Here is a 16,333-nt window from a genome sequence, read left to right on the forward strand (position 1 = left end):
GGCAAATATGACGATTCATATCTTCCTGCTATTATAGGGGATGCAGATTGATGAAAATAGAACCGGATATTAACCGAGTATTGCATATAAACAGTACTCAAATAAAATGTGTATGTTTGTGTTATAACATGAATGTGAATATTCCGTAGGAGGCTCATAGTTTCCTATGTGAATTGATTCATCAAAACAATCGAACGACCGGTCATAGACGATTCTTGTTATGGCCGATGTATCACTGATGAGTCAGTTCCCCGTACTTACGTCATTTGTGGAGTCTGGCCTCACACCGTAACCTCACGAAGTTCACGTTACTGTGACGATTGTTAACCTCTGTCCTTTTTAAGATATGCTCAATACTAAAGTTAAAGGCCTCTTCTAATTTGTAGGTATCAAACATCTAATTCATAGGCTAGCCATGCCGTATAATTTTGATTGCCAACTACCTACTTCGTTTAAATATTAGTTCATGAATTTCGTATTTACTCGCCGATCACTTCATCCCTGAATCACTTATTAATCACATCTTCTCTGGTGAGAACTGTTTTCCGAACTGGTGGTAGATTTAATATTGATGGAATCTAAATAATGTTTAACATTTTACGGATTCAAATAAATCATTTCATTTCATCAAAATCAAGAGAATTTATGACTTTCGTTTTAACAAATCATCCAGGAACAAAAAAGTCGGTGTATTTAAATGTTGCGAAAGTTCACATCGCCGAGGAGCATTACGTAGTTTTCCTTATGATCTGGATGCTCCGCAACATTCCCTACATGGCATGTTGTCGGAGCGGCCACGCCGCCCACGTCCCGCGCTCAGCTCGCAGGGTAAACAACCAACTGCCACTACATTTTAGTACATATCCCAATAAACGTAATGTGGCGCCATGAGGAGAATCATTTTATACTCGTTAAATATACGACTGGCTTTAAACTAGTACGATGTTACATCGTTTATGAAATGAAAAGCGAGCAATTAAACGTAATACCTTTATAGACTCTTCGTGAACAAGTATGTAGATAAGTCTTGCAATGGTATGTCAGTTATTTATAATGAATACGTATTTACTTGCTTGCGTTTTTGTTCCTTAACATTTTGTTATGACGGCGAAAGTTTCGAATCCTGACTGGCGGGTAAAGGAAGAATATTTGCGAGCAAGGTCGCTTTTATACCTCTTATCCAGTAACTTTTAAGAAATAACCGTCGAAAATCTGCAGTTAATTGCAATGTCATTCGGAAATTCGGCCATTGATGGCTTCACGCTTTTGATCAGAATTAATTTACGCGTTACGTCATGGATTAATATAACATTTTTAATCTACAGACAATAAGGAAACTCGAATTTACATACACATTTGAACAAAAACTGTAATTATACAGATTTAGATTAGTGTTAGATTTGATCATTTGACTTTTAGAATACATACTGTCGACACAGTATTAATAATGTTCACGTTTATATTCAATTTATGAAGCCGTATTTTAGTGCTCTATTGTTTAACACTACACTTATCGATATTCGAAATCATATAACCTCATCATCCTGACAAACTAAGAATAGATCTTAGTAAGAATTCTGGCTACATTGCTAATGAAAGCAAATGTTTATGACCGTTTCGTTTGATTCCAGGGCCACCGCCACGGCTCGGGCTGAAGGCGGCGAGCCCCGGGGTGGCAGGCGCCGACGAGGACTGCAACAGCAACACCAGCCTCACCGGGAGCCAGCACTCGGCTCACGATGACCTCGACGCGCACTGCGATAACTCCGGTTACCTGTGGTTCCTCGATTATAAGTGAGTTTATTGCCGCTCTTCAGCTACTTGTTCTTACTTCCCGTTAATCATTGTGAACCAGTATTGTCATCATTTACTAATATCTGTATTTTACTAATATTTGGCAATCAAAAGGATAGTAGATTGATAACGTTGATAAAAATATTTATCCGTAAATACTTTTGCTCAACTTTAAAATTACTAAGTAACTAGTTTTTGTTTCAATAAACATAACTGGGTCATATAAAATATATTTTCCCTGTTTGTCTACTAACTGAGGTCTTAGGAGGAAAAATTTTAAACTTTGTTTGAATTCCCGTAGTTCTGTTTACATTCTATGAACAATGTTCTTTCAATGGGAACAACAATGCTTTTTTAGTTACAAAATTGATTTCAAGTTAATTGCAGTAACCGCCTTCATTTTTCGTAGTCATAAATTAAAGTTAAACACGCGCGGTTTCCACCCCTCTTACATGTGTAATGCTTTTCGAAACTCTTATTGTATTGTACTGCATTTACCCATCGGGCACATTCAAAAGCCGTCGTGTGAACAAATAAGAATTAAGAAAAATTCACAATATTGTTCATTTGCTGTTTGTACATCATCTGATATACCCACAAAGTTTCTACATACTATGTTGCGAGAATTTATTAATTGCACAAAATTGCATTTTATGCACATAAGATATGACAATTATTTATTCTGATCATCTTGATTCCTATAATGCATTAAATTGTTTTGCTATCCTTTATCTATTCATATTATTGGTGTTGTCGATTACGACTTACGTGTTGCGACCAAAGAACAGCTTATGAATCAACCGTAATTCTCCATACCATAATACAAAATTTAATAATGACATTTCTCATGTTCCAGCCCAATTTTTCGAGACGGCTCCTGCCACCACACCTCGGTGCTGTCCTCAGTTTCCGCCTCGTACAAGGGTATAAGCGACCTTGCGTCCCGCTTCGAGTTCACATCGAGGTACAACGACCTCGCGCGCGACCTGGACGCGAACCTTGCCGAGGCAGACATGGAGAGCTTCAGGACTGAGGACATACACGCGCTGCTCATGACCGCCAACTTGCCACACGACGCCATCATCGACGACAGGACGCATGATGTGAGTCAAAATGTTGGAATATAGTTTTGAGATTGAACGCAACTCCAAACTATATGAACATACTAAACGATATTTGAATTTCGAACACGTTCGCTTGCTTTTTCGGCAGGATTAAATTCATTGTAATGTCAATAGTCCATACTAATTCCCCGGCTAAAACATAAAACTGATACTTTATAGCATATAAAAAACCTAAAAAGAAACAATTTGAATGTCACAAAACAAAAGCTGATGGAACTTAATTACACGTTTTTGGTTAATGGTCTTACAAATGCAATGCTTACGCAGTACGAAGCGTAAAATAAAATCATTTACTTGTAACTTTTAAGATCAATTATTTTGATTTTTAATGAATTATTTGACAACTATTGTAGGAGCTGTTAATATTTATAAATTCATTCCACAACTGCAGATCATGTTTAACAGATAAAATCCAGTTACAAAAATAAAACGCAATCCGTTTTTGAAATTTTCTCCAAGTCGCCCATAAAGTCGGCGTGAATTCATTACCTGCGCGTGTTGCAATAATAAAGTTATAAAAGGGCATGTATCCATGCACATGAAATAAGAACCGCCGTAACAATAAAAAAATATTTTATTTATGTTACCGCGAGGTTTTCACGCCGCATGATTTCATAATTGAAACTTTTTGGCCGACTTATATTCTTTAATAACATTGAAACGTCCTTGACAAATATATCAGCAATTGTATCATTAATGATAACCACATGCGTAACATATGAAATACTCAGTGTCGAAGCCAACTCATCCCTAATACTGTACCTAGATAATGCAATGATGAAACCTACACTTCTAAAAAACTTCACTAAATATAGACAATGCCACCACGTGTAATATTGTATTGTAGGTAATTGAACTCTAAATACTTATAAAATCAAAAGAAAAAACTTAAGCGATAAAACGAAATTCTTCTAAAAGACATCGTGGTAGATTCGAGAAGTTTTAATAAACCTTTAGATTTGATATATTCAAGGCAGTATGCAATGTAGTACTGAAGGTCGGCTGTGACAGTGGATCAGCGTGCGGAAGTGATGACAATCTGTCTGTATTTATACCTTTTATTCAGCTGTGTATGCTGCCAACCTTAACGCAATGTCATCTGGGATGAATGAAATAAAGATTATTCACAGCCACTGTAATACAGCCAGTTTATATTATTTGACTACATGTTGGTGAAATATGCAAGTCAACATATGTTTGTAATTCTTGGCATGACATCACTGTTATAATTATTATTAACTTCAAACTAAGTATATGTAACGCATAAGCCTTAATTGGTGTTACGTTATATTATGTATTATATATTTTTAATTCAAGTGTTAATTAGCTGGTTATTGAACGAAATAATCCGCAAACTTAGATCCATTCACCGCCATTTTCAGTATACGATCCCAATAGCTTTTTTCGATCTATCTGAAAAATTTACCAATCAGAATAATTCTTTTACATACCTACAAAGTATGAGTTATTTTGATTGTTTCATTCTCGGAATTTGATGGAAGATTGAGATTGGGATCGTTTATTGAAAACGGCTGTTAAATGTGGAAGACTATACTCCATATCATTGTGATTCGCGGATATAATGGGAAAATTAAAAAAAAAATCGCGGTTATTCTCAAATTTTTGGGGTGCGTTCCATTGTTGTTACACCTATATATTAAAAGCATTCATTTTAAGTTTAATATTTAAGTAAACTAAAATTATTAAATGTCAAAATCAAAACGATTCTTTAAAATTAAATTATTTATTTCAATACGCTCGCTTTTTAGAGTTCTCTTCAAATGTATACAAATAATATCGATTAGAATTTCTTTCAAATAAAAACCGTTATTGGACTTTGCCCTTTTTACAGATTTAAGATTAAAACAACGCAAAAAGCGATACTGTTCCTTGCCAAATACGTCTAAAATATAGTATAACATACCAAACGCGAAGATCCATCATACAAAAATTATACTTACTTACTGTTCCTTGCCAAATAAGTCTAAAATATATAACATACCAAATGCTTAGACCCATCTACAGGACTAGTTTTCAAATATCGATAATCCGTATTACCTAATTACAAAATTTAAGTAGAAAGTAAGTAATAGTTTCCTGAATGAAGATCTACATCCAGTTAAATAATTTTCTTAGGCCGACATAATTATGTCAACTGGCGAGAGTTAATCATTTCTCTTCAGTTAATACTATCCGAACCCTTTTCCATTTACCATCACCTACTCTACTTCCACCACTATAGCGCGCTGTCTAACAAAAACGGGTTAGACTTGGTGAATAAATACACAAAAAAATAACGTGCCAAGGGAATAGAAGCGACGTATGCCCGGACGTAGACAAGGCTGGCCTAGGGACGAAAAAATACATTCTATTAATATAGAACATCACTTCCCCTTTTGTTTAAATTTTATTTATTTAGCACTTCATATACAAAAGTATACGGCGGACTTAATGCCTTGGGCATTCTCTGCCAGTCAAACTTAGGGTGATGCAGAGATAATCATGTTAGGTGCATTGTAAATTTTCATTGCATATCCAGATCAATGTTGTATGAATATGACAATATTAGGTGCCATTACAACTTTTACATGTGCCTAATGTGTATGTATTAACATAAGACCATGAATATAATATTTCAACAACAATATCTAACATGATTAATGTGTACTATAACTAACGTGTTACATTTTAATGTTTAACAAAAATAAATACAATTAATTTAATAGATAACTGTAATATAAAATTAATTGATATCTAGGATTCATAAACTATAATGGATACCTAATAATAGTATGTAGTTGTTTTGCTTATTTCATATTACAAAATTAAAGCTACGATGAAATTAGTTATGTTATTTATTTAATCATATATATTTGTAAGAATTGTTACACCACTTGAAAAAATATTTACTACAAATTCCTCGCGGTCATACTAATAAACAAACCAGAAAAATAAATAATTAAGTAAACATTTTTTATGTTTACGACCATGAGTAGATAAATATTTAATTGGGTACTTAACCGGATATAATAATTTCATAATAATGGACTCACTTCCATAAATAAACAAGTATTTATAAATAAAAAAAATGACAATTATCGCAACAGAATCGTAAACACATCAGTGCACTTTTGTATTTAGCTAGTATCACGGTGTTTCTTGGTAATATATTTTACAATATAACACGTACAATGTCTTATTTCCTTATTTATTTATGTTTATGTATATTTACTTTGTTTTCAGTTACAAACCTTTTCCTTTTGGTGGATGATATTATATAATGGTGTATTGCAGAGTAACCCCCGAGGCGAGATGTTCGCCAGCATCTCGAGCTCTCTCATGGAAAGGTTTCGATTCGACAGCAGTGTCAGTGCCGACAGTAGTTTACAGGTTCGCCTCACATTGCTGTTCTGTGTTGTTTATCACAATCTGTTAATTACTTCTCATATCATATCCACACGGCTCAAGCACTTTCATATCTAAATTGCAATTGTACAAAATATTACGGCCACTCATGATTCATTCAATAAATTTTTCGGAAAGCGCCCTCTTTTGACAAACATTTCGTATTGTAGTTTAAAGCAGTTACGATAGATGCCGCCTTTCCAAAGCAATTTACCAATGCAATATTTTCACGCTAGCGCGAAATTTGAATGTTTTAGCCTCATTATATTTAGGCAAATTCTTCCCGGGAAAGGCGATAAATCATCATTCAAATAATTTAATCATTTAAAACGTACTCTCTTAAGTTGCAGTAAGGTGACATGATTAAATAGTAGTGCTTATAATAATTAATACCATAATATTATGATTAATATTAGAAGAAAACTGTCTTAACAAAATGGGTACCCAATAAATGAAATAATAAGTATGTAAAGAACTCATTCTTAATGATACTATTTTAGTTGTTATTCAAATCCCGCGAGTACGCACACACGCACGTGGTAAGTAGAAAGCCCAGGTAGTTGCTCAGCATTCACAAAAGTGTTCCTATATACTGTCTACCAAGTACGTTGGTCCCACGGGATGTAGCGGTAGTAATGATAAAATAAGAACAACTTCGATGTGTGAGTGTAGTGTTCACATTGAAATTGCGTCAATCAGTTTAACAACACTTGTTATTCCCCTCGCTCATACGCTCAATTCCCTCCACGTGTATCGATGTGTGCGTGCGCTATATTTAATCGTTCTTATGTGTGGTCGTGCACATAATGCCACCATGTGTGAGTTGCCAATGAGTCTCTTCTATCAGTCAAACGTTCTCAAACAGTGGAGCTCGCGCGACGATGTTATGAATTGTCGGAAAAATATTATTACCAACTGTGCCTGACTCATCAACATCATTAATGTTTACAACTTCAATAACCTCTTTTAAAGTGTTCAGCCTTGAACTAATTAGCGAAAACAATCTGTTAATTCCGTTCTAATAAATATTGTGCTGTTAATGAACGGTTAACGCCCCGTTCAGATCAGTTTCCTTTATAAAACCACTGAAAGAATTACTCGCAATCGCATCGTGTGCGTTCAACGTGTGAACACGTGCGCAGGGCAAAGTTTGAGAACCGTTTGCGGTGGCTAATATTAAAATTAATATTCCCGCTGCCCCAGTCGTGGTTACAACTCCCGGGAGTTAGTGCGTACTGTGCTGCTGTAAATTTCTTGCAATGAATACTATCACATGTTGCTTTACCAAACAGTGCTACAGTTCGAAGGACCCAATTGATAATTGTGTGTGCGTTAGATAAGGGATTCAGTGGATGCAGTGAACTTATTGACATCGTTAGTGTAAGAGAGAGCGCGCGATGGCCCTCACGCTTAATTATTCATTCTGTGGATGATATAGTGTTTAATAAGTTTTAATAAGGACATTGATAATAGATTTAAAAATGGGTGTGACCGAATTTGATTGGGATTCCTGCAATGGATATTATTCAGTGAGTGAAGTAATTCTACCATTTTTCTTCTTTCATGTATGCGCTATTGCTTTGATTGCATTTTGTGTCTCTATTTTATTAACTTTAGCTCTGAAGATAAGCAAGTCTAGAGGTCAAATCTCAGTGAAATTATATAAACTCTGCAATTACACTTATCATTTTATTATCTTATTTATTATTTTTAAACTAACTGCTTTATTTATAGATATTATTAACACATTATAGCTAACCTATAGGGTTTGTTTTATTACTTTATTTAGCACATTATTTAGATTTAAGATTTGTGATCTGATTTAGTCGAACTACCCGCGCACCCAATTATTATTTTGTGTACTTATGATGAATATTACATGCATATAAACTTTTTGTTGTGTTGGCAATAATGTTGTTACAATGAAACATATGGCGAGCTATGAGTCGCTGTTTGATTTGTGACCTCATTTAGCAGGAAAAGGAATTAAATTTGATAACGCCCGCCCGGGCGGCCATATTGTTTGTCAACCCAATGTCCTGCACTAGGCGTTAGAATCTATTTTATTAGTTCAGAACAATGTTTATTTCTTTGTATGACATGTCTATTGCCTCCTTTTTATTGTTGATGCTATATTGAAATCTCAATACCAATTATTATCAATCAGAATAGCCTAATAAAATAGCCGATATAAATTGAATATTTATAAAATATTTGGGCGTTCATTGCAAATGAAAGCTGCAGGCCCTTATTTTTAGACGAGACTTGCATCCGCATCCAAACTTACAACAGACGTAAATGTTTATGTTTGAACTAGCACGCGCCCAGGTTTCGAAATGTTCCGAGAACGTTCACTTGTTATTATTACGTTTGGTACTTTGTGCTCGTTCGTTTCAATTAGTCAAAGGGCTTATTGTACATTTAGTAGTCCTGACGATGTGGTAGTCATTCGGTTACAATGATTTCAATCAGACCCAATTTATGGTGAAAAGCATAAAAACTGACATCCCACATTATCTAGACTTTAAAAACACCTTACGCCCTAGTCTATTATAATCAATGGCGGCAACTGTAAGAGAAAATTTAATATGGTATTAAAACTTCTGAAACTGTTCACTAGAAATAAATGAATGAATCAGTAGATTTGGATTATCGATCATTTCAGTAAAACAAATGTCTGCTCGGCGAGTAGGTAATATAAATGATTAAAGAACACTTGTCGAAAACAAGCTGAAATTTGGCTCAATAACAACGTCCGCTTCGCTGCGTAGGTGATCTCAGAATTTTGAACAAATAATTTTACACTCTAAACAAGAGACACCGATGAAACATAATTCCTTGTTAACTGGTAGAATGAAATTGACTAGAATCATACAAACAGGGTGAAGAATCCGTCGGTTCGATCAACACAATGTCGATATGCAAGTCGGAGCTGTTGTTCTCCCCCCGGTGAAGGAGGGCGGACACGGCGTCCACTTCAGCGTGGACAGTCTCGACTGCGAGCTGCCCACCGAGCAGGACCTCATCCTAACCTGCCAGGCCAACAAGGACAACTACACGATCGCCTTCGAGGGCAGCCTCACCACTTACTCTGAGGATAGTGAGTGCGCCGAACCAGCCGTCAATCAAAAACATGGTACGATACGCTGAATAATACTTTCCAACTAATGTGTAATCATATGTTTATCTTAGTCATGATTCATGTTGAAGTAATTACTCATAATAACCACACTAAATACCCAGTATGTTTTCAGACAAATTGGGTAAGGAAGAAGAAAACGTAACTTTAGATAACGATGAAAGAACGCGCAGGAATTTAGAATTATTAGAAAGATGTAAGAAGATTACAAATAAGTTAACAACATCTATGGCTAGAAGTGATTTAGGATTAACCACATGGAGTAAACTTAAGAAACAAAGCAGTCAATCGCCATTAAGAAGGTAAATACATTTTTCGTATTTGTATTTATTAATCACCCGCAATTGCGGGTCTAATTAGACATTAACTAATGATAATGTTTTTATCCTTTAGACACCCATCAGGCAACAACAATGAAGACTCGAATGAATCGACTGATGCCACAAACGACATGAACAATTCTGTTATCAAAAGCCAAAGTTTACCTAATCTTTATAGAAGAAAGTTTATGAATAGTTCCATTAACTCCGCGGCTTTAAGCAACTCGACGGTACGTGCCACGGTTTAATTAGAAACCAATTACTAAGACCATAATCATTTGTGAATTTCGTTTAATTGCCATAACTACTTAACACCTATGTTTTTAGGTCGACTCCTTTACCGCCAACCAGAGGCTGTCCGGCACACCCGTCTGTATGAAAGTTTACGATGTATCTCAACAACGTTCAACACACGGAAGTCAACATTCAGAGCCAATGAGCACCTCGTCTACTGACAATCAGACTTCCACCGATAAAAGTCAGCCAAAACAATCGTTTAGTCTAGTAAAATTATTTATGAAGCAAAAAAGTATGAGCAATGACGGCATTGTCAGTATGGAACAAATGGATAGATCTGAGTGCTGGCCGTCTAGTTCTGGGGGTGAAAGCGGAGAGTCAGTGGGAGAGCAAAAAATGGGAGACTCAAAAATTATACCGGCCGATCGACCGCCTCTAGAGGTACCTGGTAGTGTTGTTGAAGAGAACGCTTCAGCTGTTTATGAAGAAATTCCAGCTTCGAACCCGTTCGCCAATAGAGTCTATGATGATGTATTAATTGAAGAAGAAGAGACGATCGAAGAAGTTAAATTCAGTGATAGCGAAACTAATTTGTATGCCACAGTCAACAAACCAATTATTAAAAGATCTAATATGAATATAATGAACAGTCCATGCAAATTGAGAAGCAATCGCAAATCATGTTCTTCTCAGTCGTCAGCTACTAGTGTCAGCATTTCAAGTTGTTCTGAGTCAGATGGCACACAGATCACAAAAATGAACAGATTGTTGCAAAGAGAACCCTGTGACCACAAGACCACTTCAACCCATCTTGAAAGTGAAACTATCGATAAGAGCATCCAAACTTCAAGTATGCAGCACTCTAGTATCTCCCACGAACGTGAATTGTTTAAAGTTGTAGAGCCATCATTCTTGCAAAAACTCAAAGAGGGTGGATGCGAAAAACCTGTCTTTGTTCTTTACCCTAACTATACTTTACCAGATATAAGTTTCTTAAACGGAAGGCCAAACATTTACTTAAATCCACTGAAAGTCAATGTTTCACCGAAAACAAGTGAAATGAAAAGAAATAGATTGCAAGTAAAAGGGAAACGTCCATTTTCGTGCAATGATGTTGAAATGCTAAAAAAGAAAGGTCTTGGACACATTAAAGACTGGGATTCGCTAAACTTTTTGCTGCCAATGGAATGCAAGCAAATGTTGTCAGAGATGCCGGAACTAATGCAACACGTCAAAGATAAGGAGACTAGGTGTGGCGAGAAATACTGTAACGCTACTCCCTCAAAATCTAAAAACAGGCCTATGAGCTGCGACTGTAACAACCTAGCAGGAAACACCACCGCGGTTTCATCTAGTTCAAGTACAGCCACTCAACCGTCTTCGGGTTATAGAGGTTCATCTACTATGTTAACAGATTCCTCTGCACAAAACAGCCCTGCACCTGCTGGAAACTTTAATCCTTTGTTCGTCTATCGCTATGATAGCGCAACAAGCTCTGAAGCAAGTGCAAACAACGAAGGTCAAAGAGGAAATCCAATTATTCCTAGACGATCATTATCGTTGGCGGATCAAAATCGCATTGTCAAACAAGGAGAGTTAGCTCCTCCGCGACCACCATTGCCGAAAAGCATATTACGCAAGTCTATGGATAAGACACGCAAAGCTAGTGCGCACACTAAACGCTACAGCATGTTTGAGATGGATGAATTGATTCAAGATCCTATTGTATGTATGACAGCTGCAACAGAACATAAGACTAAAAGAAGGTCGCTTCAAGAGCCCTACTACTTACAAAATCAAAATGTAGATTACAGGAAAAACAACGATTTGGCCGCAAAGCGACTCTCGCAACAATTCCTAGACGCGGCTGACAAAGACGCTGATTATAATGAATACTATCCTGATGAAGGAGTAGGGACTGAAAGCAGTCTAGAATCAGGAAAATCTAACGAGATCAAGCTTCACAGACCTCATACACCTCCGCTACCTAAACCGCGCACAAAGAAAATGGAATACACAGAATTCCCTCCCCCAGGAGCTCTTATAAGCAGTGCCGATTTGCAGCAATTAGAAGAATTCCTAAAACAAAGCGGTTTCAACTGCCAAAATATGGATGAATGGGATCAAAATCAGGTGCAAAAGGTAAGAAATCAAGTTAGCAAATTTCTACAAATGAAACGGTCTCAAGAAGAGAATCAGAGGTCCACAGAATCAAGTGGCAGTAGTTGCAATAGTAAGAAGTCTGTAAGTTTTGCGCAGAAGTCTGAGGCCCCAACTGAGGGACAACAGACTCAACTGAGAACTGTGGAAGATGTTAAAGGAGACACTCTCAACACTCCGCCCAATTCGCCTAATATTTCAACCGTGATAGCGCAAAGACATTACCAGGTAACTTGTTCACTAGTGCTTCTATTGCCCACGACATTTTCTATCGATTTCTGTGAGTACCTTTGTTTCTTTTTTTTTTTCAGTTTATTTTTTGGTATGATTTATGTGCTAGATGTGCTTGTCGTCGCATGGCTGATATCAACACAATCGGCTTATTCCCTTAGCAGGCGTACCGCGCATTTTATGCTAAGAGATTATTTTGCACTATTTCTATAATTTTGTTTTTCATCTAGCCAACCACAACTTTGTGCTAGTCATCATCACCTCGCATTTGTTGCTATTTTTGTCGATACAAGTATTTATTAACGAGTGGATTTTAGGGTAAAAACTTAGCTGAAATGCCTATCTGCGAAGAAGCTGAAGTAAGTCCCGATGAGTTTGGTAGTCCCGTGCGCATTGAAGGTAGACCGAAGTACGATGTGATTGATGTGTCACAAAAGAGAGGTAAGCTTTCATTAAAATAGTAAGTACCTTATTCAATATAAATTCAATACATTTTTTAAGGTTTTACATAGTGAATGTACCTTTTTAGCCCTGGTTTCGAACGTGACGGACGCTGTAGAAATGTTAATTCAACACTTTTCCCCGGCGACCGACCAAGCGGAACTCGGTTTCCTGGGAGACTCGAAGCAATCCCCGGCTTGCGCTAAGATAGCTCTGAATGCTTTGTGTCCAGCATTGTATGCCGTTTTTAGAGACGGCCTTAAAGAGAACATTGAAACCTCATTTGGAGCTGTCAATAATTCCGTTTGGCAAATGGTAGAAGCTACAGCGAGACAGGGTAAGCGACCAACAGTTATAATTAATGGTTATATTTGTTTATATTGACTTTAATTAAAGATAATTTTATGTTCATAGGTCCCATTACAAAATCTTTAAACGAATTGGTATTGAGGATAAATAGTGAGGATGCGGTAACTGAAGGACTGGTTAAATTCAACGCATTCATTTTGGGTTTGCTCAAGTAAGTTCATTTCTTTGTTTCACTTTATCGTCTTCATTATTTCTAGATATCATTTGAGTACCTATGTCCTTTTCTATAACAGCGCACAAACGGTCGATGCATGGGTGTCGTACGTCCGTACGCGGGAATCGATCCTCGCGAAACATTACGGGCCGGACTCCCTGATCCTCGCTGGTTGTGTCGGGGAGCCACGATGCCGAGCCCTTCTGGATACGTTGTTGGCCAGTCTGGAACCCTTGAAACTGCTTCCGTTCTCACTCGATCTTATGTTCGAAATGCGGGAACTGCACAGGAGTTTCAAGAGAATCGAAAGCGACATGCGGGCTGCAAGCAGGGTAAGTGATCACTTAGTTATAAACCACACGATGTGGTACCGGACTGGCTCCTAGCGCTAACTTTCCATTTCAAACGACGTAATCAATATCCCGTGTCTGTCGTCTGTCGATTCCACTATCGCATATTATCGAACCGCCGCCAACCGGAGCAAACATCGCTTTATTTGCATTTTATCGTTGCATGTGCTTATAAATCACAGTTCACCGCGTATAAAATCAAATATTGCCGTCTCGTTTCGTGCACAGCTTACATAAAATGCAAATAAGAGCATGGCTCAACTCATAGTCCCGAAGTTTCAAGGACATTCGGCTATGACGTAACACTAACGACGGATCGCATGATGCATGAAGCTAAAAACAATTTGGTGTATTTAACAGCCCACTACGATTAACCCACCACTAACACTGAACCAGCGCAACTTGCTGAAGCTGGTACGTTCGATGCAGTCGAGCGGCCTGTCCAGCGACGACTGCCAGACCAGCGTTATCATGAGACACAAAGAGCCCAAAAACAAGGAGCCATCCACACCCGACCTCTTAAACGATTCTGCAAATGTCAAAACAATAGTAGAAAAGAACCGACCACGCTCGTGCGTCAATCCTCTCGCAATTGGCTATGACGTGTGTCCAAACAACAGCAGAATTGAATTAGAAATGAACCGCAGATGGTCCGGGATTCACTTGGGCTCTAAATTGATGCAAGCGTTCGACCGGCTCGTGTTTGACGACAGCGATGATTACACAGATAGTTTAGAGAACAATAAACCGTCCGCTAAGGCGTCCGGCAATGAAGCGAAGGTAACTCGGCGGGGCTGTGTGTCACTGTCACATTAGATTCAATGTGCTTTGTTACATAGCAAATGATTTGTGGTTTCCGTTATTTACAGGTTCAGTTACACATCTGCTTACAAGTAACCGCTTATTGCTTCTAATATTTATTTACTAACGCTTTCCCACCATACATTATGTTTTTAATTTTTAGTTGGTATGTTGACGTGTGTGTTTGAAATGTTTTTGGTAACTAAGTATCTAAATACATACTAATTTCTCTCGATAGATTATTTTAGCACGTTATTATAACTTTTTTAACGTATACGAATTTGAATAATATCAGTAAAATTATTTACTTTTTCAGTCGTAAGATTTCCAAATAGAAATATTTTATAATTTTACCGCAAGCATGTGTGTTATACTCTTAATGCAAGTGGTGTATATGGTGTTGTACTTGCAGCTGGAGTCTAGCGGCGAGGAGCCCTGGCGCCCAGGGTCGGCGAGTAGCGCGGGCAGTGGGAACACGGGCAATGCCAACACGGGAGGCAAGTTCAGAAGATTGCAACTAAAGTGGGAGATGCTTAGTAACGCTGAGAGTCCCGTCACGCCGTCCGGTTAGAACAAATACTTATTGGGTTCCGTAGACATTGGATTGCATGTTCTAATTGTGTGTGACGCCGTAGATGACATTTTAAGCATTTCAAAACTCATTAATAACAAAGCATTTCCGACATTCTCATCAAAATTATCGTAGAAATAGAGATCATCAAATGATTTTAAAGATTACATAAAACATCTCGATTTAAATGCACGGTGTTCTGTAACGGTCGCTTGAAGTTGAGGCGCCATGTGTATCATCAGTATAAAACAAAGTCGCTTTCTCTGTCCCTATGTCCCTTTGTATGCTTAAATCTTTAAATTTGATGATTTTGATTTTGATTTTGATGCGGTTTTTTTTTAATAGATAGAGTGATTCAAGAGGAAGGTTTATATGTATAATAACATCCATTAAATAGTGGAGAACCACTGTTATTTTGTTATGTTATACCCGTGCGAAGCCAGAGCTGGCCGCTATGTTTTTATATACAACGTTCACAGTTGTTCTGTAGTGTATTTAGTATCAGCATTGCACCCGTGCGAAGCCGGGGCGGGTCGCTAGTTGTGTATAAGCACGTGTTGAGAAGTGCGCATGTGTCCGCAGGGGAGACGTCGCCGGCGACGGCGCGCGGGTCCAAGATCCCGCGGCCGGTGTCGTCGCCCGTCCGCCCGCACGCGCCCGCGCTGCACTCGCCCGCCAAGAACACGCACAGGTCAGTACGATGCTCTAATTAGATATAAACAGATGCACAAAACTTATTTCCTCAGTTTGTGATAATGTTTTTCAACACGAGAATAGCTATCAGTTAAAAATATTTTATTTATTTAGTTTTGAAATACCATAAAAAGCAAAAACACTGGACTGCCCAAACTGGCAATTATAAAATCCAAAAATATTAATGTAATAACATTTTGTTGAAGCTGATTTATTTCTTATATTTATAAGACAATATCACACGCATAATTTATTTGTGTACCATAGGTACAGTACCTACTGGCTCAAAATTTATAATTATAATATGTTGTAGGAAATGAAATTTTGATTCAATATAAAAAAATATACGCGATATTAGTATGAATAATGTTAATATTAAGTCACTGTAAAAGTCAACAGTGAACTACGTCAATATGAACAAATATGATTTTCCGTTATGGAATGAGGGAAAACTATTAAAAATTTAACCACAATTACTGGTATTTGTTGACTCATCAACAGCTAAACTGTTCATTTATAAGGCACGTAGCTCGCAAACATAGAA

At 37.4% G+C, this 16,333-nt stretch overlaps 1 protein-coding gene across 1 annotated transcript; it reads left to right on the top strand.

Moving 5' to 3' along the window:
• Positions 1-779: 779 nt before the first annotated feature.
• On the top strand, positions 780-15,824 carry LOC119191410. Its single transcript, XM_037445314.1, is given in 16 exon segments — positions 780-828; positions 1,632-1,794; positions 2,651-2,897; positions 6,213-6,308; positions 9,205-9,267; positions 9,270-9,459; positions 9,578-9,764; positions 9,856-10,012; positions 10,110-12,161; positions 12,728-12,851; positions 12,940-13,188; positions 13,266-13,371; positions 13,454-13,706; positions 14,085-14,504; positions 14,938-15,091; positions 15,679-15,824. Coding segments are annotated over 16 exon segments (4,641 nt in total). The 3' UTR covers positions 15,810-15,824.
• The last annotated feature ends 509 nt before the right edge of the window (positions 15,825-16,333 follow it).

The sequence above is a fragment of the Manduca sexta genome, unplaced genomic scaffold, assembly GCF_014839805.1.
Source record: "Manduca sexta isolate Smith_Timp_Sample1 unplaced genomic scaffold, JHU_Msex_v1.0 HiC_scaffold_1487, whole genome shotgun sequence".
NCBI classification, from domain to species: domain Eukaryota; kingdom Metazoa; phylum Arthropoda; class Insecta; order Lepidoptera; family Sphingidae; genus Manduca; species Manduca sexta.